Raw genomic sequence first — 24,062 nt, 5'->3', positions numbered from 1 at the left:
AGATACTACGTGCAGTGGGTTACATATACTGAACACGTAGTCTCGTCCCGAAATATTATATACACATTTTATGTTTAATACATACAGTATTTACACATTTATGATTGTGTACAAACATTATACAGCTCATATATTTACAATTCATTAATAATTCCACATATAACTTACATATTAACATAACTGTTACAGAAGGTATATTTTTACAGTCAACAGATTATTATTGTTCTTAAAGCAGAAAGCTTCACTTTTATTCACAATTCTTTAGTACTTTGCGGCCGATTCATATTTCGGTAAGTCTGTACGAATCCTGGAAGATCTCTTTCCGGTATGTTGCATCCTCACACAGTTTTTCGGCATCTATCTGTAGTGAGTTAAATATTCTCGCTGCATTTGATGGGAAGAATCTTTGCAGGCTACTAAGATTGTTCAGGACTGAACGCAGTGGATTATTTAGTTCTCCGCAACGTCTAGCAGTGGCACGCGGTTTAACTAGAATATTATCCAGGACTGGAGCATCCACTCTGCCTGTGAGCATTTGTGCGAGAGTGTGTATGTTCCTGTTAATTGTCCGCTGCATCCAGGGTGTGATGTTAAGGTTTGAGTAGAGAATGGCCCTTGAGATAGTAAAAGGGTGGCCAGCAACTCTGTTAAGCCATCGCAAGAACCAGTACTCGATCCCAAGGACGGACTTATAATGTGAATCTGGAGCTGAAGACCAGATTTGCGAGGCATACATTGCAATTGGCAGGACACACATTAAAATGTACTTGGTCGCTAGCTGAGGATCCCTAATTCCTACCAGTTCCTGCCTAGTAGCCCATAAAGCGGCGAATATTTTTGTCTTCATATGGGCGAAGTGTTGAGCAAAGGTGAGTCTGTCATCCCACTTAAGACCCAGGTCCAGGTGAGAGTGCACTTTTTCAACACTAGACCCGTTCACAGAGATTGAGATGTCATTTTTATTCTGCTTGTAACTTATGGTCATTTGGGCAGACTTCTGTGCATTAATACGGAGCCCGATGCAATCCAGGTAGCTCTCAAATTCTCGGATTGTGCTATTTGCCATCTGGCAAATACTTTCTGCTGATTCATGGTCTTTGGAAGTGATGAAGAATTTTACATCGTCAGCATATGTTATAAAATTGTAGTACCGTGCAAGAAACGGCTCCAGGACGGCCGCGAAGAGAGTAGCCGAAAGAACTCCCCCTTGAGGCACTCCTTGCGAGATGGTAAAGCAAGATTGTAGCTTTTGGTGCTTAACAATAAGTTTCCTATGTTCTAGCAGGCTGGTTATTATAGTTAACAGATTTCCTCTTACATTAAAATAATTCTTCAAAATCGCAATGAGCGCTGGAATTGAGACGTTGTCGTAGGCTGCGGAGATATCCAAAAAAATAATATCAATTTGCTTTTTCTCATTTAGTGCTTTCTGCACGCGAAAAAGGGTTTCCAGTAAGTTTGTTATTGTTGATCTACCCGAAATGACTGAGTGCAAATGTGGTGGTCTATGGCTGAAGCAGTGTTGATTGATGGTGGGAAGAAGCGCTTTTTCGAATACCTTCTGTAGGGTGCAACTAACAGAAATTGGTCTGTAATCCTTAGCCAATTTGGGGTGTTTAATCTTTGGTATTGGGGTTACAATGTAATTTTTCCAAGCTTGCGGGAAAGCTCCTGACCTGATGATTTTCTGATAGATGTGCAGTAATAGATCTATTATAAATGGGCTACTTATTTTAAGGATGAACATTGGAAATTTGTCTGGTCCAACAGTGGCCTTATTGGGCAGATCGTTGATTGCTTTCATTACGCTCTCTTTGGTGATTTGTATTTCACTCAATGGAGGTCTTGTTGGTTCCTCTCTTGCCGAATAGTTTCGCTTGTTTAAATCTTTCAGGAATTCCAAAATTTTGTTACCATTATCAGTGTTCTCAATTTGATTCAGTCCATGCAGGTTACTAAAAGTGTTATTAGCCCATTCCTTGAAAATGCATTCTGTCATATTCTCTGTGCTATTTCTATTGCTAGTAATTCTTTTTGCTCGTTTTAGTTTGTTATGAATAACACTGCAGTGTGCCTGTCGTTTTGCTTTGATGAAATGTGCTCTTTCTTTCTTATAACGAATGTGATCGGCAGGATGACCCGTTCTTTGCCATTTTCTATACAGTTTTTGCTTCCTGAGGAAACTTGCTTTCAGTTGTGGGTTAAACCATTCTTTTGTTCTCTCAGATATTTTGATTTCTTTTGCTGCTCCTTCCAATGCTGTTTGGTATAGCTTTTTAGTGATCATTTCTAAAGCTTCGTCTACTGGCTTTTCTTGCAGGTCATTCCAGTTGTAACTAGTCAGGTGACTGAGAATGACCTCTGCATTAATATACTTCACGGAGAAAAGATACTTACTTTGCTTTTCCCAGTTCGTGTGGTTACCCTGCATGTATTTGTGTATCTTCAGTGCTGCTTCTATTTCAATGGGATTGTGGTCCGACTTAAATTTTATGCAGTTTTGCGTTAGCCTTATGTCTAAGGAACTATGGTACAACAGGTCAAGTTGCTGCATTCCCCTTGTTACTGGTGTCGGAAGCTGCGTCAAGTGCAATGCACCCAATGTAGCATCCAGCTCTTTCTTGGCCTCCCTGTGCTTCGGAAGAGGCAAATTAAAATCTCCCGCTATTATTGTGTCGACTGATGGCTTTAGATTTGCAGCAAGCCAAGCATAGAGTTCGTTTCTTGTCTCCTTTGAGTGCTCAGGTGGGAGGTATATGATGCATATCTGTATTTTCACGTGCTCTTTTGAAAAGGTAACGCAAATCCCTTCAAAATTATTTGAATTGGTTTTTCGTTCTCTTATAGACTGGTATTTATTTTGATAGCAAATTATAACTCCCCCCCCTCGCCTATCTGTTCTTCCGGTTCCCACACATTTGCAGTTTGCTGCCGCAGTTAGCCGATCTAACTGTTTTCCATTTCCCAACCAGGTTTCGATTAGGCAAATGAAATCCAGGTCCCCGTACATCATCATCGTTTGTAGGGTGTGGAGCTTATTTGAGATGCTCCTCACGTTTTGTGCAAACAGGTGGATGTGATGTTCTGCATCCCCAGCTGGGGGTAGTTTTCTTGATTGCTATTGAGCCCGATTCCTTGCATCATTTTTAACCAGTGGTCTGGCCCATCTGTCTCTGTAGGGCTTGACTAAGGTACCTACTGGCCAGGCGCTTACGTCTTGTAGGCGAGTTGCCTTATCTGGTGGACAAGAGATTATAAAGGAGGAGTAAGCTGGGTGTCGTGTTTTCACTTGCTTTACTTCCACAGTTATCCCATGTTCGCCCTCACACATGGCTTTAATATTTTTGGGCTGTGTTGTGGGTCCCAGCCTTGATACAAAAATTTGCTCTCTGGTTGCAACGGAAGTAATGTTGTACATTTCAGAAAACCGTTTGTTTGTTTCTGGTGTGTTACAGGAAGACACATTAATACTTTCTCTGTGAACTGGATTATGTCGTCGGCTATCCTCGGCAAGACTAGGCATGAAATTTTGGGATGGGCGGGTTTTTCTACCCTCAAACGTGTTATGCTTTTTAGGTAGCATAGTGATGTGCGCATAAGTGATTGGGTTTGCAGGAACATGATTTGAGGGGGAAGATGTAACTCTCGCGATCGTACTCTTGGAATACATGGATGCCCCAATCATTTCAGTTGATTCCTGTTGTCCTAATATTTCTGAGACTTCTTTATTTTGGTTTCGACTTTTCCTAGTGGAATGTGTGGAGCCATTTCCTTGTAATGCCCCTAAAGTTTCACTGGATTTGGTGCTATTGCTTGCGAGGTCCTGCTGCAAACAGACAGTTCCCGGCTGGGCTTGAAATTCACATATTATTTGGCTGTCTTGTAGTTTTGCAATTCGTTCTGATATGTTTTCCCCCGAATTCAATTCTTTTCTTGTCTTCTGTTTCTGATTTTGAATGCTTTCTGTCATCCTGTACAATCCATGCATACCACTTCTACTTTTCTTTGGGTAGCTCTGCCTCGCATAGCAAGTTTCGTCGGTTACGGGGGCCGCTGAGCCACCTTGTGCAACGAGGACTGATTCAAAGCATCCTAGCTTTTCCTCCAGTCGTTTAAGGGTGTGCAATATTTTACTGTTTTGTTCTTTGAGAAGAAAATTCTCTTCCTGCAGTTCCTGTAGCATTTTATGTACAGGGATGAAATTGCTCGCGAGGTTTTCAGCGTATTCCACAGCCTGCATCGAAAAGGGGCTGATGCAGTCTGCAAGGATATCCTTTAATTCCGTACGCGAGACATATTCTTTACGGTTCTCCTCCTGCCTTTCATCCGGGCTATGATTGCTCCTCTGTCTAGCGAAAGCCCCTTCAGAGTGCTCGCAGTCTTCCGGGCAAATATCACATCCCAAGGTTTCAAAAATTGATCCTTCAGGATGGCCCAAGATGCCATTTCCAAGGTCAGTCTGAGAGAGGATTTCTCTTGTTGTTTGTTCAAGGTCATTAATCTGTTCTGTGCATGAATCTTCACAAATGACTTCATTAGGTAATTCTTCATTATTTTTCCCTGTTTGTTGCCTACAAGCGTCACATTCAAACTTGCGTTTTCTAGTTTTGTTTAATCTCTTAATATCTACAGAAGTACAATCAGGCTTATTGCAATAGTTTTTGTGACAAGTAACGCATTTAATTATGAAGTCATCATTGGTCAGACATATGCAGCAAGTAAGCGGCACGGCTGATGCGCTGAAATCTGTCATTCTGAAATGCAAATGGGGGCTGGAATTTCAGTAATTTCGAGGCAGGTAGTCTTTAGTACAACAAGATAGGGCACTTCTATCGTTCGATGACTAGCCTATGAAATATGCAGGTGGAAATAGGGGAGGTTTTAATCCCTAACTTTGTCACCGTTTGACCTTGTCCAGAGCTTAAGTGCCGTATTGCCTTTTTTTTTTTAAAGTTTAAAGTTTTAAAGTTTTAAAGTTTAAAGCTTAGACCTAAGTGGGTGTTAGATGAACTGATGAGACTTGGTGGCAGAGAAGAAGAAGAATGCGCGGGATGATTATAAATTAATAGGTGGTACAGATGCCTAGAGTAGATATAAATTATTCTGAAATCAAGTTACAGAAGAGGTTAGGCAAGCTAAGCCAGATTCCGAGAGTGTCCACAAAGGTTATGTCGGGTCGGTTGTGCGGGATCGTCTTGTCCGTTATTATGGTATGGTCCAGTAGTCTGATTAGAAGTCTAGTGTGGCCTGAATACGGTAAAATTTCTTTGATCAGCTGGTATTTTTGCGCTCGCTTCTGACCCCTGGCCACCTGGTCGTGTCTGTGAGTGTACTCCGTCTGGGTGATCACCCCTCATCCTGCGGTGATGTGCTGGTTGTTTCTGGGGCCAGGTGGCATCATCTACATGTGTCATCCGGGGTCCTTGGCGATGTATTTCCTGTAGTTCCTGATGTTGACTACTTGGTTTGGATGGCGAGCATGAATCTTTGGCTCTTCCTTCCCTTCTGGGTGGTCACTAGCGCAGTTGCTCAGGAAGCCCTTCTGGTTGGTTGGGGTGGATGGTCTTTCCCTTCCTTTGTGGTAGCCATATGGGTGACAGCGCAACTTGCCCCACTGTCTTCCTCGGGAGACAGTCTCCAACTCCCTCTGGAGGTTGCTGGTGTTGGGCACCGCTATGACGATCAGATGAATAGCCGTATACAGGCCCAAGACTTGTGCCACACTGAATGCAGTATGTTCAATATTTCTATTTCTCATCTTCATCCAGCTATGGAGGTGGAGCTGTTTAGCTTTGGCTTTTGCATCCAGTAATGAGTGGTAGTTACTGGGAGCGACACCTGATGGTCCACTGATTGTCTCAGCCATCATTTCGACCTTGGGAGAAATAGTTCCGATGAAGCGACTTTCGTGATTTCTGCCCCTAGCTTTTTTTTTTTTTTCACGCGTTGCGATTTGAACTCAGTCCCATGATATAGTTAGTGTGGCGTCGTAACCAGTGAGCTAATCACCCCGTTTTTTAATTTATTATTAGCGAGTGCCATAAATAATTAGGTGACGACATCCTGGTGCCCTTTTTTCTCAATAGCTGAAAACCCGTGTTTCAGTTTCAACTACTTTGAACATTTTTTATAAATAAAATCCGCTGAAATCGGAGTCACTGAAATTATCATTATGTTTGTTTATTTATTTTTGTTTTAGTTTTTGATAGAGGCAGCAAGTGCATTCCCTCGTGAAATAATAATTTATAGAAAGCTCAATGCTCGATAATTTCAATTTTACAATTATACTCCTCTGAGTTGGTGCTAAATAAGAACGAATGCATACAGCCTTGTGAAAGATGAGGCTCACTCTTCCATTAAGATCTCTACTCTTTCGCACCACGTGGAAAAGACCTGGGCTTGGATATCAAATCGAATTAGTTGATTTGGAGAGATGTTTTCATGGGGTTTCCCTCCCAGAAACTTGAATTTTTATATCCAACGGAACACAAAAATTGGCTATTGAATATGCGCAATTTAGACATAATACTGTAACACTCCATAGCGTTAGATGCTTTGGCACAAAAAACACACACACACACACACACACACACACACACACACACACACACACACACACACACACACACACACACACAACAGTTCAAACCTAATATATCAAGAATATTAAAGCAGCAATTATAAACGTAAGTTAGATATAGGAAATTATTAATAAATTCTACAAATTATTTCATTACAGAATTTACGTAGATGCTGTCATTAATCACATGACAGGGCAGATTGGTGCTGGACATGGTACGGGAGGAAGCTACTTTGATCCCTCCATTCGAAAATATGACGGAGTTCCGTATGGACCCGAACACTTTAATAGCGAAGAAAGCTGTCCGACATCTAGTGGAGATATAGAGGACTACAATAATGAGTTCCAGGTGAGTTAAAAATTAAAACTGTCAGAGATATAGTCTAGGTTACCAAAAGTATTGGGCAACAAGGGCCATTCATATAAGCCGTAAGCTCACCTTTGGCCTTCAATACAGCAGATAACCTATGCGACAGACTATCCAATTTTTGGCAAGATTCAATCGAAATTCTTTTCGCCATTCAATACGCAAGAAACCTTTTAACTCAGCTTGAAAAATCGAGCTCCATGGTCCATTTCGTACACACCTCTCCAGTTCATTCCACAGATGCGTAATGGGGTTAAAATAGTATTGTCCTGCTAAAATATGGCATGGTCCTTCGCCATAAAAGCCCAATACTTTAGGAATTACAGAATTGTCTAGAATATCACGATATGACAAATGCATTCAGTCCAACAAAAACTAGTGGTCGAACGGCTTACCACGAAAAACATTCTCCCACCACCTGAACGACTTTTACTTTCCAGCTGAGACGATGCAATCCATATGGCAGCCTGGTGATTGTCAGGCTGAGATTCTCCCATTATATTGAAACAGTGTACCGTGATTTCAATGTCCACTTTCTGAATTAAGACAACATTATTACGGTATCCGAGCAGTCATGAGTTTGTCCTTCCATTTCCATATGATATTCGATACAGTGGTGCGTGGAACTTAAAAACCGACCGAATCTAACACTTAGCCAGAGGTTCCGAAAGTGTGGGGGCACGACCCCAATGGGAGGCGCACTTGGTTTTTTTTTTTGGGGGGGGGACGCTTGTTGTTTTCATGAAGCATTTTTTTAATGAATTATGGACAACCCACCCTAATTAATCCAAATACGAAGCACTTTTTGTTTATTTATATATTATTCGTATTTCTTTTCTTTCAAATTAAATGTATTGAACTAAATTTTATGTCAAATCTGTTCATTTGCACTTGTTCTGGAACTTGGGGGCACCTGAAATTTACGAAAAATTTTAAGGGGGCTCAAGGTATAAAAGTTTGGGAACCTCTGTAATAAGCTAATATGGTACAAAATCAATTTGACCATGTTCCAACTCGCTAATCTCTGCTCCAAGATTACATTTCGCTTGATACTGTACAAGACGCATTCTTCAGTTCAATTATACCCATGCGCTACCATAACGCTATTTATATAATCACGCGTGATTATCCTTTTGTGTCCGTATCATTTTGAGAGCATAGTATCTATTCGCTCTCATGCGCGTGCTCACGCAGGATATAAATTATTCTTATATAATAGTATTGTAAAAAAGAATTTAAAGCGAACTGAATTCTGAAATTACAGATACCCGAACTCCTTGGAATTCATCTGAAGAAATATTTGTAAACAGAATAGGAGCAAAGAAAAGAAATGAAGAGAAGGGAGGGAATAAATGGTCTTGTTTCATTCTGAAGTAGAATCGGTGAATTCAGATGGCCTGTCTGTAATTTTCATTCCTTTTCTGTATTTATTTCACCTTAAAGTCGAAAAACATGCTCTATGCTGTTTCACACATCCAGAGGGAGTGCTTAATTATTTGTATATTGCTTTCGTTCAAATGGTGAAAATCTCACTGTTCTATTGTCTGACGCCAACTACCTCAACGGATGAAGTGCAAAAATATTCCTTTAGTTCTCATGGACTGGAATTTGGATCTTAGAAAATCAGTAGGAAGATGTCATGGACTATGCCAAAGAGGTCCTTTTTTGATAAACATCATTAATTCGTATCTTTTAAAAGACTTTTCAGGTCTTATTCCCTCGAAACGTTATAGAGATTGTAAATCAATTTGATTTATTTCTAGGACTCTTTAAAATAATTAATACCAAATGCAATCACTGTTTGGCTATCTGTCATATAACTTCATCGGGTATAAGGCACTCTTTTAGGCCAATTCGCAGATCCGTGAAGAGTCTATTGTCTTCCCTATGTCCATCTATCGATACGCGTATGTATAACAACTCAACTTCCAGTAGGCAGGTTTTCATAAAATTTTATATTCTAGTCTTTTAGAAAGACTTGTTGAGCCTTCACAAATTTAACTAAAATCGGACCAATAGAAATACGTCGTTTTATTTTCATAAAATTATATCTTTATAAATCATTTCCGATTTGGTATCCCAGCTGTTCGGAAAATCCAGCCTCAAGGATACGCATTACTTGCTAAAGTTTTCGTGGACATTTCTTGAGTAAAATATACAGTACATTACTTAAATTCTTTTCTTTTTCTTTTTTTTTAAATTCAGGTTAGGAACTGCAAACTTTCTGGTCTGCTAGATTTGAACCTAGGACACGAATATGTCCGAAACAAGATCGCCGATTATTTCAATCGACTTATTGAAATGGGTGTCGCTGGTTTCAGAGTGGATGCCGCGAAACACATGTGGCCCGCAGATTTGCAAGCCATCTACGGTCGCCTCCACAATCTGAATACCGATTTTTTCCCACCAAATTCTCGACCTTTCATCTACCAGGAGGTGATTGACATGGGCGGCGAAAAAATTAAAGCGGAAGAGTACGTTCATCTAGGAAGAGTTACGGAGTTTCGCTACGGGAAGAAACTGGGTAAGTATTGTTGTTAGAATCGTGAGTAATGTCAGAGGTCAACTATTTTACTCTTTTCAACTCCTTCTTCGGTATTCTAAAATGGAAAACCTATAACTGAGCTTTCTCTTTACCAGGCGATGTCATACGAAAAAATGACAACCAGAGACTCAAATATCTTCGAAACTTCGGTCAGGAGTGGGGGTTTGTACATTCCAACAATGCTCTGACTTTTATTGACAACCATGATAACCAGCGAGGTCATGGAGCAGGAGGGTTTGGTAGCATTCTAACCCACTTTGAGAGTCGCATGTACAAGATGGCTACTGCTTTCATGTTAGCATGGCCGTATGGTATGACTCGCGTGATGAGCAGCTTCAGCTGGAACCGCTACGTCCAAAATGGAAAGGACGTCAACGATTGGATCGGCCCTCCTCACGACAGCGATTTCAACACGAAACCAGTGATTCGCGCTGCTGATTTGGCCTGCGGTAACGGATGGGTGTGTGAACACAGGTAAGTTAAAAATGTGGATTCCTCTTTTAACAAGATTAGACATCAATAAACTACAAACCATTATGTTCGCAAATGCGTAAAACGTATTGGTCACATGATACGTGGACTGCATCCAAAAAAAAACAATCGCCGTGTGACCAATGAAAGTTTTATTACACAACTATCACTAAATGACGTCATTTATTGAACCTGAAAACTTAACGATTGGTAAAATTTTCATGCATGCAGCTCCTACCTGCTAAACTACAAAAATACTGCAGCAATTCACACGTTGGAACTTGCACTAGTAATGATTTTACCATCATGTGACTACAATTATTAGTCTACTGCCTAATCTAAAATAATTCTCTGCATATGAGTTTAAAAAAACGTAATTTGTTATCGATTAACTCAGTGATTTATGATACTAAAATCGTTAAGCTACAATCAGCAAAATATGAAAGTATTTTAATTACTTTGTTAGTTTGCATTGGAGAACAATTATACCCCAAACAATCCCAATAGCTAAATAAAATTGGCTACGTTTCGAAATTTAGTATTGAAATCTGTCTTCAGGCTTTGATTTTTGGGCAGTAAATGAATTTAAATATTCCACGTAGAAATTGGTCTTTATTAAATCTTTCTTACAAAAGGTGAGTCTGAAAAGTTTTAAGACTACATTCATAAAAAATCGAAACTTCAAGGTAAAAAAAAATATATTACCATTTAATCTTCAACGAACATTCCTCGTAACTTGGTACACCTCTTTGCATGATCTTACAGTTTCTGGATGGCTCTGTGGAACTGAACTTGTAGAACCCTGTTTGGATCTCTGAAACGTTGTAAAAATGGTGCTGCCCCTTCAGGTGGGATTTCACTTTGGGGAGCAGAAAATAATCAGCAGGTGCCAAACCCGCCTACGAGGGCGTGAAGCAAGAACCACTCACCTGACTCGGCCGCGTCTGGCCTAACACGCCGAATTCTTTTTAACAGTCTGTCCGTCACTCTTTTGTAAAATTCATAGCTGACTGTCTATCCTTCTGGTACAAATTCAGACAGTGAATTGATATGGTTTCTCCTGTCTGTTGTCTTTTTGAACGAAACCTCCATAAAGCAACAGTCACAGACTCGAAATATTTGTGGTATATTTATATATAACTTGTGGTCAGGAGCGAGAGTGCAGTAGCGTACGCTCTTTGAATTGACCTGGGGTTCAAGCCTCTGACTGCTAAATAGGGTCAATCTGCCAACCCGCACTGGACCAGCGTGGCAGATTATGGTCCATTTCCCTCAACATGAATTGTTTGAGAGGCTTCCATCCTGCAGTGGGTCGTAATGGCTGCAGTTTACTTTCCTTTCCTATTGACTAACCATGTAACTATGTAACTGACCATATAACTTGTAGTATATTTGTATACTGTATTCAAAATATTAGTACTGTATTGGTATTAGCAGTGGCAAAAAAAAAAAAAAAAGGGGGGGGGGGCAGCAAAAAAGGCCTTGCTTTTTTGCAAGAGCAGCAAGGCTATAAAGCCTACAAACAAACAAGCAAACTTCCTTAATGAACTTTTAGCGTTTTTGTCTGACTTTTGAAGCACCCTGTTCCAAATTTAGTTCTCTGATGATGAGAAAATACAATTTCTCTTGAAACGTCAGTGGAAATAGTTATTTTATCAACGCAAATGCTAAACTCATAACTGTTTTTTGTAGTAGTTTGGTGTGCATCTACGTATTTTTAATATTTTGGAGACTAAATGCACAAGGCATAATATGTTATGGGTTGAAATTAGCTATATAATATCGGTCTAAATACACCATAATTTACCCATAAATTTAACTACATAAGTAGTGTAACGGCATCGTTTTATCTCATATTGTGGCTACCTTCACAACGAGATACCAGGTGGGGGGTTTCTTTTTGTTTTGTTTTGATTTGAATTTGAACGCTACTGAGGTCTCATTAGCGTTCAAATTCTAGATTCTAGGATGTGTAAAGCGGATGTTAGCAGAACATTAAAGACACACATTTATTTACCAAAAATTTACAACCTTTAATGAACATTATATACAGCATTTACATAAAAAAACAAATAATTACATACCAGTTTCCTTATATTTGAACCATACTACACTACACTAGACTATCTCTCTCTCTCATAAACTATTCTCAATTTACAAATTATTAACATCAGTTTGTATCAGTTGAATCTTACTTAATATGAATCCTCGATGATTACTCAATCATTTTCTGCCATTACCAATTTTTATCACTTACATCGGTGATAAAATGATTACTTCATTTCAGCTCTTATTACTCTTTTTGTATATTTGTTTCTAGCCTTTAACACATTAATTTGGTTACAACTGGTATCCTCTTACCTCAATAATGTTCACTGTAAATCACTCATTCTATCTTAGTTACTGTCTAGTTACCATCTTAGTCATCCCTCTTTACTCACGAGGTTTCTCTATTAATAACATTTCTTTCTCTCTACACCTCATCTGGTATGTTGCCTTGTGTTGGCACCTGGCCTAATTTAATGATATAGGTTAACTCATCCCTACAATACTACCCCTATAAATATAATTTATTTACTTATTCCTTTATACTATCACTTTCTTTTTATTACCACTGTACCACCCTTACATTATTTCATAATCATTAGCATTCATAACAAATTATCTCAACTTTAGTAACTAATTTGCCTAATATAACGTGAATGTTCTTTTTTTTAAAGGATAATCACTCAATTCCTTACAGAGCTAGATTATGCGTCCTGGAGTTCAGGATTCCAGAAAAAAAAAAAAAAAAAGAGGAACAGTCTTACGTTCTGGAATGGCCGCTACTACCAATTTCCTTGCGTTTAGGATTCCTTCGTGGCAGACAGGCTTTCTTCCATTTCTTGGCCACTCTGCTTTCCTTAGTAGTGGACGGGCTTTCTTTCTTTTCTTGGGCACACTGCGTTCTGATGCCGGACCAGGCTTTCTTTCTCTTCTTGGCTCACTTATCTGCACAACTTTCAACGCACATGTTCCCACTCTTCCATACCTCCAAAAAATCATCATCACTTTCAGTCCACAGTTACTCGCGTCCTCTACGCCTCACTACCCATTTCTCTCACGTTTTTTTCTTTTTCCTTTTCTTCTCCATCTTGCTACCACGAGATGTGAACTCTGACCACCAAAAAATCTACTCCCACTCACACCCGCAAACTCATGACCCTTTCGCCCACAGAGAAGTCAGATACAGAATGGACACTTGCTCAAATTACTCCCCACAAACTTTCCCTCAAGTTTGGAACGCCTCCCCCAAGGACTCAGAACTAATCCCCAAACTCTGTTTAATTTTTTCATTCCTTGCTATTTGCTAAAACAACTCACCACAGCTGTCTCCCTAGCGCACAACCCAACCCTTCTCTAGAAATTTCTTATTATTATTTTTTTTTTACACGGCAGTATGACCTTTTCGTGTTTGCCGATCGCCTGCAAAACACCCATTTTCGTGTTCACACTTTCTCTGCTAACTATGGCCAACTTACCCAATATTCAGTCACCCTGACGCCGTTTTCTTTTGATGCGAACACTGGACGTCCACTCATTTTATGTTTACTCCCTAATGGTGGCTTAGACCAAAAGAGACGCTTCTTAATCCCATTTCACGGTCCTATTGTTCTTGCCCTCAGCAACCCTTTCACGTGTGTTCTCAAACGGCACCCCTTCTCTAGTGCTATCCCTGTCTGCTCTCTATATTACTTTCTCATCCCTAAATTCTCATCCCCAGTGTTTCTTCAAACTTTAACCCTATTTACATTAAAACTAAATATCCAATCTTATTATTTTTAACTTAATACTCATTTTCCATTGCCCTTCCTGGATTTATTTTAGCAAAACAAATATTTAAATTTTATTTGTAAGATCTACATCTTACAAATACAAAAGCGTATTATATAAATACAGATTGTATCGACCATTTGACTGAAAAATCTTAAAAGTATGTTTTGTTTGCTTATTTTTTCGTTATTATAATTCATATGGTTATTAGAATTTTTCTGATTTAAGTTTAGTGATTCTATTTTGTAAAACCGTTTTTTATTTTGTCCACTAGATGGCGCCAAATATACAACATGGTTCGTTTTCGAAACGTTGTTGGTTTTGACAACGTAGAAAACTGGTGGGACAACGGTTATCAGCAAATAGCTTTCAGCAGAGGTAACAAAGGATTTCTTGCCATTAACAACGAAGATTATCCACTGAATCAAAGACTGAAAACTGGTTTACCAGCTGGCACCTACTGCGACGTTATATCTGGAAACATAGAAGAAAATAGATGTACGGGCAGAACGCTGTACGTAGACGGAAGCGGATACGCACAGATTGTCGTCGATAATAAATGGGAAGATCCGATGATAGCAATTCACGTCGAGGTAATATTACGAATGCATAAACCACACACACACACACGCGCGCACACACACACACACACACACACACACCTGTCTCGCTTGAATTTAATGAGAATTAAAAAGAAAAGAAAGATCTCTCGCTATATCAATAATTCTTAAAGTTACATTAATTGAACCATTTTTCGAAAAAGAAAATAATAATAGCATCGACGTCATAAATATAATTTCAGAAAGGGAGTCCCAGTTAATGTTTTTGTTACGATTTTGATTTATATAAGTTTATATTTCAAAAATTACACGGAACAAATGTAGGAGCATATTCCACAGTTAAAAATAAGAAAAAAAGTTCCTATAAACTGATGAAGCCTGAACATTACGACAACACCTGTATCCACGAGTGGACGCATCCTAGAGCACCTAGGAGTGACGTTTCCGACTGGCACAGCATATATAATGACAACACGTGTAGTGTCTCTCAGTTTGTCAGTACGAAGTCCGTGCAATTGGTAAAGGGAAGGGATCTGACAAATTTGAATGGGGAATGATTTGCGGTGCTAGGCAGGTGAAGGCCAGCATCTTAGCAACCGCAGGCATTGTCGGCTGTTCGCGGGCCGCCATAGTGAAGGTGTAACGGGAATGGTTGGAAGAGGGATTCACAATCACGCAACGCTCTGGGATGGGGAGACCATCACTGGTTGACAGTCGAGATGAACGGCGGTTGGCACGTGCTTGTCCAGGACAACAGATGGCTCACGATCGCTTACGGCAGACTACAACCAGAGAGCTCAAAGAAACGTTTCCGAGAACAGCATCCAGCCGACGCTCTTGCTGATAGGCCTAATCAGTAGGTGACCTGTTCATATGCCCATGCTGATCAATTATTATCGACACTTCCTCCTTCAGTGGGATGGGAGCACGTCATTTTTTTTTTTTTTTTTTCTCTTTGTCCGATTCGGACAGTCTGGGAGTAGAAATTGGCGCACTTCCACGTCGTTAGGATGGGCATCGGAAACAGCACACTATTTACAGTTGGCCAGTTTTACAGAGTATCATTGGTGGAGTTGAATTGTAGTTCCAGGCGCGGCCCTATATAAAAGAACATACATTGCTCGACAAAATGTACAGAACACGTAAAAAACGTGGTAACATGACATCAGTACGGTATGGCGTATGATCCCTTCCAATGGCTAAACAGGCCTAATAGCGGTGAACCTGCTCCAAATAAGGGTTTCCATAAGATTCTGTGGCAACAAATCCCATTCTTCCACCAGTGCACACTTTAGTTCACTAAATGAGTGAGGGGTTGGCTGTCGGCTGGCAATGCGACGCCTTTGGGCGTCGCGTTGCATGCCGATAGCCACATGTTCATTGGATTTAAATCTGGTGATGATGGACACACATCATTGGATTTAAATCTAATAATCAAGCTGGCCACGGAAGTCGTTGGATGTCTTCAGTTTCAAGATATTCCTCCACCACTTGAGCTTTAAGTGCAGTGGCGTTTTCGTGCTTGAAAAGAAAACGTCTGCACAGTTACGGCTTCCGTATCAAAAACATGAAGACGGGTGCGGCTGTTGATCTTTATTCCGCCCCACACGAGAACACTTCCTACACTGTAAGTGTCCATTTCTCTGATGTTGGTGGGATGGTACCGCATTCCTCATTGTCTCATGATAAATAACGTCTAGAATCTGTTTGTAGGGTAAAATGGGACTCATCAGAGAACAGAACTCTACCCCACTTTTCAGGGCTCCAAGTCGCATGTTCAAAGCACTAGTTTCGACGAGTTCTGCAATGGTTTGGGGTTAATGGGATACAAATCACTAGCTTCCTTGCATAGAGTCCACTTGAATTGAGTCTTCTTAACACAGTCTTGTTGGAAATGTTTTCACCTGTGGCTACAGCAATCTTAAGAGAGTTGATGAAAGAATATCGTAAGATTCCGTCTTACTATTAGAGCCAGATAGTAGTCTGTTCTAGTTGGCGCAGTCATCGGGCAGCCTTGGCCAGCTCTTCTTGTAATGGTTCCTGTCTCCTTAAACTGCTTCCATTGTGCCGAGACAGCATTGGTGACACATTAAGATAACGTGCCACCTTCGCATGCGACTGCCCGGCTTGAAGTTGTCCAACGGCTTGCCATCTCTAAGAACCACTAAACGACGATGACTTGAAACCTGAGTACTGGGGGATGTGGCTGTCACACCGAGAAAGCCAAAAATGAAGAATGAAGTGATGTGGTTGCAACCCGTGTTTTTATAGGCTTGAATAATTTGTATAATGTGCAACTCTGTAAGGTGGTAGATCGATTTCTATTGGATACTCGAAATTTGCATGCCAGGATGCCTATTATATCAAATATTCTCCTTCAGCAACAATGTTCACATACATTATTAATGAAAAATATTTTGTTCTGTTAATTTTGTCGAGCAGTGTACATACGTACCTCGGAATTGTTTCTGATCAACTTTTGCCCTCCATGATACCCTAATGGATATCCTAATGCACACTTGGTAGAATCGTCCTTCCCACACAGGTGGAAGAGACCTGAGTTCGAATTCAGTCAATGACACGAGGAACTTTTATGGGCCTTTTTCACATGGTGGCTGAGTTAGTCGGATTCAGGCGAGGGCAGCATAGTTTTCTCTCCCGGAAACTGTTTTTTTTTTTTTTTTTTTTCTCGCAAACAGAAAATCAAGCATAAAACACACGCAGTTTACAGACATATTATATAAGGCGCAATGTGCCTTAAGTTGCAGATGCGCCTAAAACACTACATGCAACCAATCCTACATGTTGATTGTGTATCCAGATGGCACTGGAGGCTCTCAACAAGACAAGCTCTGTGTCACAAGGCCCGCATTGTGCTGGAATGTTTCGAAGATCATATTCAAAACTTTCGCGTGCAACCGGCCGCCAAATTTCTCCGGCATCAATCCTATCTACCATTTGTGGGATGCAGTGGAACGCAGTAATTGCCAGTCCACGACAGTCCCCTCTCTCTCGTCCTTCTGTCCACTTTGTCCAGGCTACCTGAAGACATCTTCTACGGTTTCCTGTAGTCGATGCCAAGCCGGATACAAGCGGTCATCACGGCTAAAGGCTGCCAAACACGCTAGTAGTAGATGGTCATAATGTTTTGGCTAATGACTTATGTCTCAAAAGGCTATTTCCGATTTATTAAACATTAATCAAAAATTTCAGAAACTTGTAAATTACTGAGCAGTGAGTAACCAGTGGCATAGTACACGTTAGCGGTCAATGTGTTCGTTACTTGAGTTTCAGGTTCCATGAAGGCTGCCTTATTGTTTTCAGATCATCACTTGTTAAACTGACATTATGGAAGACACTACAAATCTATTTACTTTGCCGAGTTAACTGATAAGGTTTAAATGGTGTGGTCTGTTAGAATTCCATAGCTGCTGTTCCCAGATACGCCGAAAACTTTCCAACTCGACAAAAATGAAATCGAAAAACATTTGCTGCTGGAGAGAGGTGACTTGGAGAAACAAGTACGCGAAACCATTAGGAGTAAACGTGGTAGAGGAGGATTTTGACGAAGTGTCTACACAAGTATCTCCAACCACAAATACCAGTTGGTCATCAGATCTCGTAGATATTTCATCCGAAAGCGTATGGAGGACATTACATGAACAGCAATCGTATTCATTTTGCAGTACGTCTGAGTTCGAATCTTGTGGATGACGTAAGAAATTTTTATGAGCTTTTTCACAACGTAGCTGAGTTAGTTGGTCTCAGGCGAGGTAGCATGGTTTCTCTCCTGTAAACACGAGTTTTTCGTACGGTTGTAGTTGTTGTTGTATGGTTTAGGCGTATCAGCAACTTAGGCCATATTACACCGTATATATGTCAATAAATTGCGTGTGTTCTGTGGTCGATTTGCTATTTGCCGGACGAAACACCTCAGTTTCCTGGAATAAAAACCATGCTACCCACGCCTGAGACCGACTAACTCAGCCACTTTGTGAAAAGACCCATAAAAATCCTTCGCGTCATCGACGGAATTCGAACTCAGGTCTTTTCCACCCGGTGATTATACCAGCCGTGCTACTCACGAGAGTTTTTCGTCCAGTAAACTGGCAAATCAACCACAGAACACACTCAACAGACGGACAATATATACGACTCAATATGGCTTAAGTCGCTGATGCGCCTAAAACCCTACAACAACAACAACAACTACAACTGTAGAAGGATTGTTTCCATAAGACATAAACTCAGAAAGTTCTGTCAGTGGCTCATTTTTCAATGCACATGTGATCATCAATTTTTCAACCTTCTGTTACAGACAAATTATGTTTTACAAGAAAGAACTATTTCTCCCCCATTTTTTCAGAATAGTTCAAACGAATAATTCAGTAATATTTGCTTTTTTTTTTTTTTTTTGCAGTCAAAGATCCAGTAAGAAGTGCAGAAATGAAGATGGAAACCCCACTATCATCGAATACCTCCTCAAAAAGTTAATGTTCAGATTACTACCTACAGTGAAAGAAATAGAAATTGTGAATAGTTAAATAAAATAATGTGATTATTTTATATTCTTTATCTCTTAATAAAATATCTTTCTTGTAAAATCAAACTCCAAAAACTATAGAAATACCACTTATCCTAGATATATATAAATGTCAGTTTACCACATCTGATGTGAACCAATAAGTGAACCTTATTTTAATTCTATTTTTTCCCCCTTCTATTATTTATGATACACCTGATGGTTCCCGTTTTTGTCGCTGTGGTTCTATTTTTTCTTTATTTTTTTCTTTTTTTTTTATCCCTTTGGCTTTTGTTTTTCGTAAAGTCCTCTTTGATGTATTCGGCAAGAGTCAAAATATATATATATATATATATATATTCACGAGGTCCCTCTTCCAATGAAAAATGTTAGAAAGGTGAAACGTTTAAAATAAAAATAAAACAAACATGAAAAGCAAACGAATTTTCGAAGGAATCTTCTAATGAATTTTCAATGGTTTTTTGTTCTAATGGTTTTTTCTAATGTTTACATTGCACTGGGAGAGAATTAGTGAAAACCAAAAGCTGTAGTGGAAATAACAGTTAAGGCATTTCAATATGATTTCCAGCAGTAATCCCAACGGTAATCAACTTCTTGTCAGATGCGCTGTCACATTACTGATGTAACTGTGTCGATCGCTGAAGAATACTTCTCATCAAGTCGTTCACATCATTGACAAGAGGAAGGCTGCAATATTAATCCTCTCTCGGTTGATCATTTGAAAGAAACAAAACGGAATGATCCTCTACGTACGAAGGCCCCTCAAAAAGTTCTGAGAACGGAGTATATAAAATGTATTAATAAATTATGGAATGGATTATTTTGACAGTTTAATATCTTATAAAATAACATGAAATAATTATACGTATATCAATGCGTTGTGCAGTTTCTGAAATTTACACTTAGTGACCACTGAATTATGACCACCCCGATCCGTAATGGACTATACCACAGAGCTCACAGTATAAAAATCTGAACAGCTTCGTATGGTAGAGTAATGGTAATTTGCAATGATTGTGCAAGTCAAAATGACTTGCACAATTATATAGTTGGCGACAATTGACGTCGCAATACAAGATGGGGAATGCACGAACAATTTCCCAAATCATGATGCATCGCACACTCAGATGTATGGGGGTTCCACAGAAGGCGACCAAAGGAATACCCTCTCCTCAATGCTGATCATCGTCAACGGCGAGGCTGTGATGTCAACAAAAGCTTGTTTTGACGCTGGAGGACTGGAAACGAGAGTGCTGGTCAGATGAGTCCAAATACCTGGTGGCAACACGCCGACTGACGCCTTCGTGTGTGGTCAAAGCAACACAAGTCCATGGACCTAATCTTGCAGAGTGCCCACTATCCAGGCAGTTGTTGTTGTTGTTGTTGTTGTTGTTGTTATTTTGGTTTTTAGGAGCATTAGCAACTAAGGCCATATTGCTCCGGGATATGCGATGTTCATTCCCTGACCTTTCCGCATCCTCCGTATTTGGTATCCAGGCAGATGGCGGTGGTTGCTTAGTATGGGGCATGCTTTGCTGGCAAGAACCAGGATACGGTGCGTATGGACCAAAATTTCACTGGCGAAGTTTACCGACAGCTCTTAAGAGACCATGTGTACCTTGCCACATTGTGTTTTTTCCCGGAGAGAAACGGGATCTTCCAAGATAATAATGCGCCCTGTGATCGGGCCCTCACTGTGCACGAATCGTTCGAGAAACACATTGAAGATATCACCCATTTTGATTATCCTCCAAATTCGGGACCTTCGTGGGCAGCACAATTGGCAGGATGGCTGTCCTCTCCACACCGGGTTGAAAAGACCTGAGTTCGAATCCCGTCAAAGACGGGAGGAATTTTTATGGGTCTTTTTTCACAAAGTGGCTGAGTTAGTTGGTCTCAGGCGAGGGTACATTTCCCCCCCGGAAACTAGGGTTTTTCGTCCAGCAAACAGCAAATCGACCTCAGAACAAACGCAATTTACAGATAATATACACGGAGCAACATGGCGTTAGTTGCCGATGCTCCTAAAACTCAATAACAACAACAACCAAATTCAACTGACCAATTGAACATCTGTGGGATGTTTTGGAACGTGAAATGGCCACGCAACCGTCATCTATTCCGACACCATTGAAAGCCTTGCAAGCAGCATGGCTGTAGATCCCTACCGACGTCTTCGGACATCTAGTGGAGTTAATTCCAATAAGTGAATAGTGAATAGCAACTCTTATCAGTTCGAACGGTTGCCAACACGTTAGGTGGTCATAATTCAGTGATCACTAAGTGTACTTTTTTATGTTGATAAGCGGAAGAAGAATGAATATCCAGCAAATCAATTTTTTTTTCTCAAAGAGGACAGAAATACTAAAGAAATCCATGAAAGAATAACACTACTGTGTGTGTTTGAGTAATTATCACCCATTTATGCTACTGTTGAAAGATGGTGGGCAGAGTTAAAAATAGGACGAGAGTCAGCTGAGGAAGATCCGAGGTCTTGTCGGCCCTCTAAAGCAATCAATTCTGAAACAATATACATCGTTGAAAAAAAAAATTAAAAAACAGAAGAATTAAAGTGTCCCAACTTGAAAAAAAGTATTTAATATTTTCCCACGGAAGCATTTTAACAATAATACATAACTATTTGGGAATATCCAAAGTTTATGAAAGATGGGTTTGCAGAAAACTTTCCATTCATGGCAAACATCAGAGGGTGGAGTCCAAAAGAGAATTTCAAATTAATTCTTGGTAATCTAGATAGATTTTTATCCCATTTGGTAACTGGTGGCGAAATTGTCTACGTTTTTATGATTCTGAATCCAAATTAGAAAGCATGCAGTGGAAGCACAAGGGATCAGCTGGAAAAGTGCCCTCGTTTTGTTGGACACAAAAGGATTATTGTTAATTGATCACCTTGTATCTAAACCCACAATAACATGGGAACATTATGCCAGCCTTGTGCAAAAAGTTAAAAGTTGCAATTCGGGAAAACAGAGGAGCAAAGTTGAGTCATCGGGTTTTGCTTCTCTATGACAATTCACCAGTCAGTGCACATAGCCCGGATCGCACATACTGAAATTCATGAATGTGAATTTGTACAATTAAACCAGCCCCCCCCCCCCATACAGCTAAGATCTGACCCCAAGTGACTATTTGTTCAGAAATTCAGAAACCTTCTCATTTTCGTGGAATTCATTTTAAAGATAAAAAGCTAAAAGCAGCTGTGGAAGCTTGGTTTGATGTCCAATCTGAAGAACTGTTTTTGAAAACTCTTTGCAGAGCAAATACAATAAGTTTATTGAACTTCGAGGTGAATACATTTAAAAATAAAATAAAACACTGAATTTTGTAGCTATGTCCGTGTTTTATACTCCGTTCTCGGTATTTTTTGACCACCCCTCGAAATGCCCTCTCCAAGTAGCGATAAATAGGTCGCTTCCTTGACGCATTCTTTTAAGCCAAACGTTTCTACATCCTAACTGTATATTTGTATGCCGAACTGGAGGAAATTGATGGGCAAGAGATTCATTAGATTTCGATTATCCATCATTTACAAGAGCACACAAAACCTTTCCTCTTTTTTCCTGCGCTACGCAGGCCATGTGATTTCATTTAGAAAAAAAACTATCGGGCGTACAATAGTGATTATCGCTAATCAGCCATTCGCAATCCGTTGACGACCTCTTGCGGACAATACGGCGTGACCTCAAACGGGACGGAAGTTTCGAGCTCACCTGCTATCCGTGACATTCGCTGGCACCAAAGTCCTCCCTCGGAAACCGTTTAGTCGCCGGTGTTGTCTGTCGGTAATTACAATAATTATGAAGAACCCCGAAATGTTCTGCTTCGGGGCAAGAGAAGCATTCTGCAACAGAGTGAGATTTGTCTTTACAGATCGAGATTCGGACTGATTCTAAACCACTTCGGTTATCCACTATCGATTTCGACGCCCGACTCAGAACATTTTTAATAATTAAAGTAGATAAAATAAAATAAGTGGCCGTTGTGTTACAAAATAAAAATAACCTTATATGGACTGATTTCACATCGATCCAACAACATGACACCTGCTTAGAGGAGGATCAGGTGTTTGAAATGCGTTTCCCTCTACGACATCTGTGTCCTGTCAAGTATAAATTGATGGAAGGCACGCCGGAGTTAAACTTACGTGCATTCTTATTTGTCGATGTGTCCTCTTTATAATTAGATCCTGTCTTTGTGACAGGTTGTCATTTAACTGTTCTTTTGGATGGTTGAGAAATTTCCATTGATGTTTAAAAATTTGAATCCCAGAAGAGGAAGATGAGTAATGTTAGGTGCTTATTCCAATAATGTCCCATAAAGTACGGTGGTATGCTTCTATAAATCTTGATATATTCAATCAGAAAGACTTTATCCTTACTGCTTTTAGAATATACGAGGGTTTGATAAGTTTTTATCCTCTCGTATAAGGGAGATATATTTTTTGTGCATGTTTTTTTTTAATAAGTTCATAACATATCATTTTTTTTTAGGTCATTGAAGATCCAGCCTGCATAAATGGAAAAAAAATTAAACAATGAGTCATAATAAAATGTCTTTACAAAAATGGATTTATCGAGCAAGGATATTCGTGAAGACATGGTGTATATATTAGGAGAATTTACCCATTATACGCAAGTGTCAAAAACTGGGTGGCAGAACGGGCATCGAAAACAAAGAGCACAGTGGACGTCCATCAACATCAATAAATTTCATGATGTTACAGAAATAGCAGAGACTATGGGCATCTGAACTGAACGGATGCAAAACATTCTGTCAAATGAATGATGTGACGAAGATTTCCACGATAGGTCCTCTTCGTTTAGACGCCTGATCAAAAACATCTTCCATTCAAAACTTCAAATCATCTTTATTTGCTCGCCATCAAGCAGATTCTCAAAATTTTCTGGCCATATGTATAACAACAGATGAAATGTGGCTATATCTCTATTAACCAGAGTCAAAACCGCAATGAAAACAATGAAAGCATGCTGATTCATCAGTTCCTAAGGAAGGCCAAGTCAGTACGATAAGCAGGAATGGTGATGGCATCTGTGTTCTGGGATTCAAAAGGGATAATAATAGTACATTATCTTCCAAACGTACAGGCAATCTACTATTATTATCACTTTTGTTTTGTTTTTTTTTGTTTTGTTTCACCAGGA

The 24,062-nt window shown here is 39.8% G+C and overlaps 1 protein-coding gene across 2 annotated transcripts in view; it reads left to right on the top strand.

Moving 5' to 3' along the window:
- The window catches only part of LOC150076105 (pancreatic alpha-amylase-like), a 31,348-nt gene extending 12,495 nt beyond the window's left edge, over positions 1-18,853 (top strand). For both annotated transcript variants that reach the window (XM_090387772.1, XM_090387773.1), the window contains exons 4-8: positions 6,740-6,929; positions 9,153-9,471; positions 9,588-9,966; positions 14,051-14,369; positions 18,757-18,853. In XM_090387772.1, the coding sequence (XP_090243898.1) occupies positions 6,740-6,929; positions 9,153-9,471; positions 9,588-9,966; positions 14,051-14,369; positions 18,757-18,771 (1,222 nt within the window). In that variant the 3' untranslated portion in view covers positions 18,772-18,853. The remainder of the gene's footprint in view (positions 1-6,739; positions 6,930-9,152; positions 9,472-9,587; positions 9,967-14,050; positions 14,370-18,756) is intronic.
- Positions 18,854-24,062: the final 5,209 nt, after the last annotated feature.

This window comes from Mastigoproctus giganteus, chromosome 13 (assembly GCF_048544385.1).
Source record: "Mastigoproctus giganteus isolate SK-2022 chromosome 13, ASM4854438v1, whole genome shotgun sequence".
Lineage (NCBI taxonomy): Eukaryota > Metazoa > Arthropoda > Arachnida > Uropygi > Thelyphonidae > Mastigoproctus > Mastigoproctus giganteus.
This window is presented reverse-complemented; position numbering and strand designations above follow the sequence as displayed.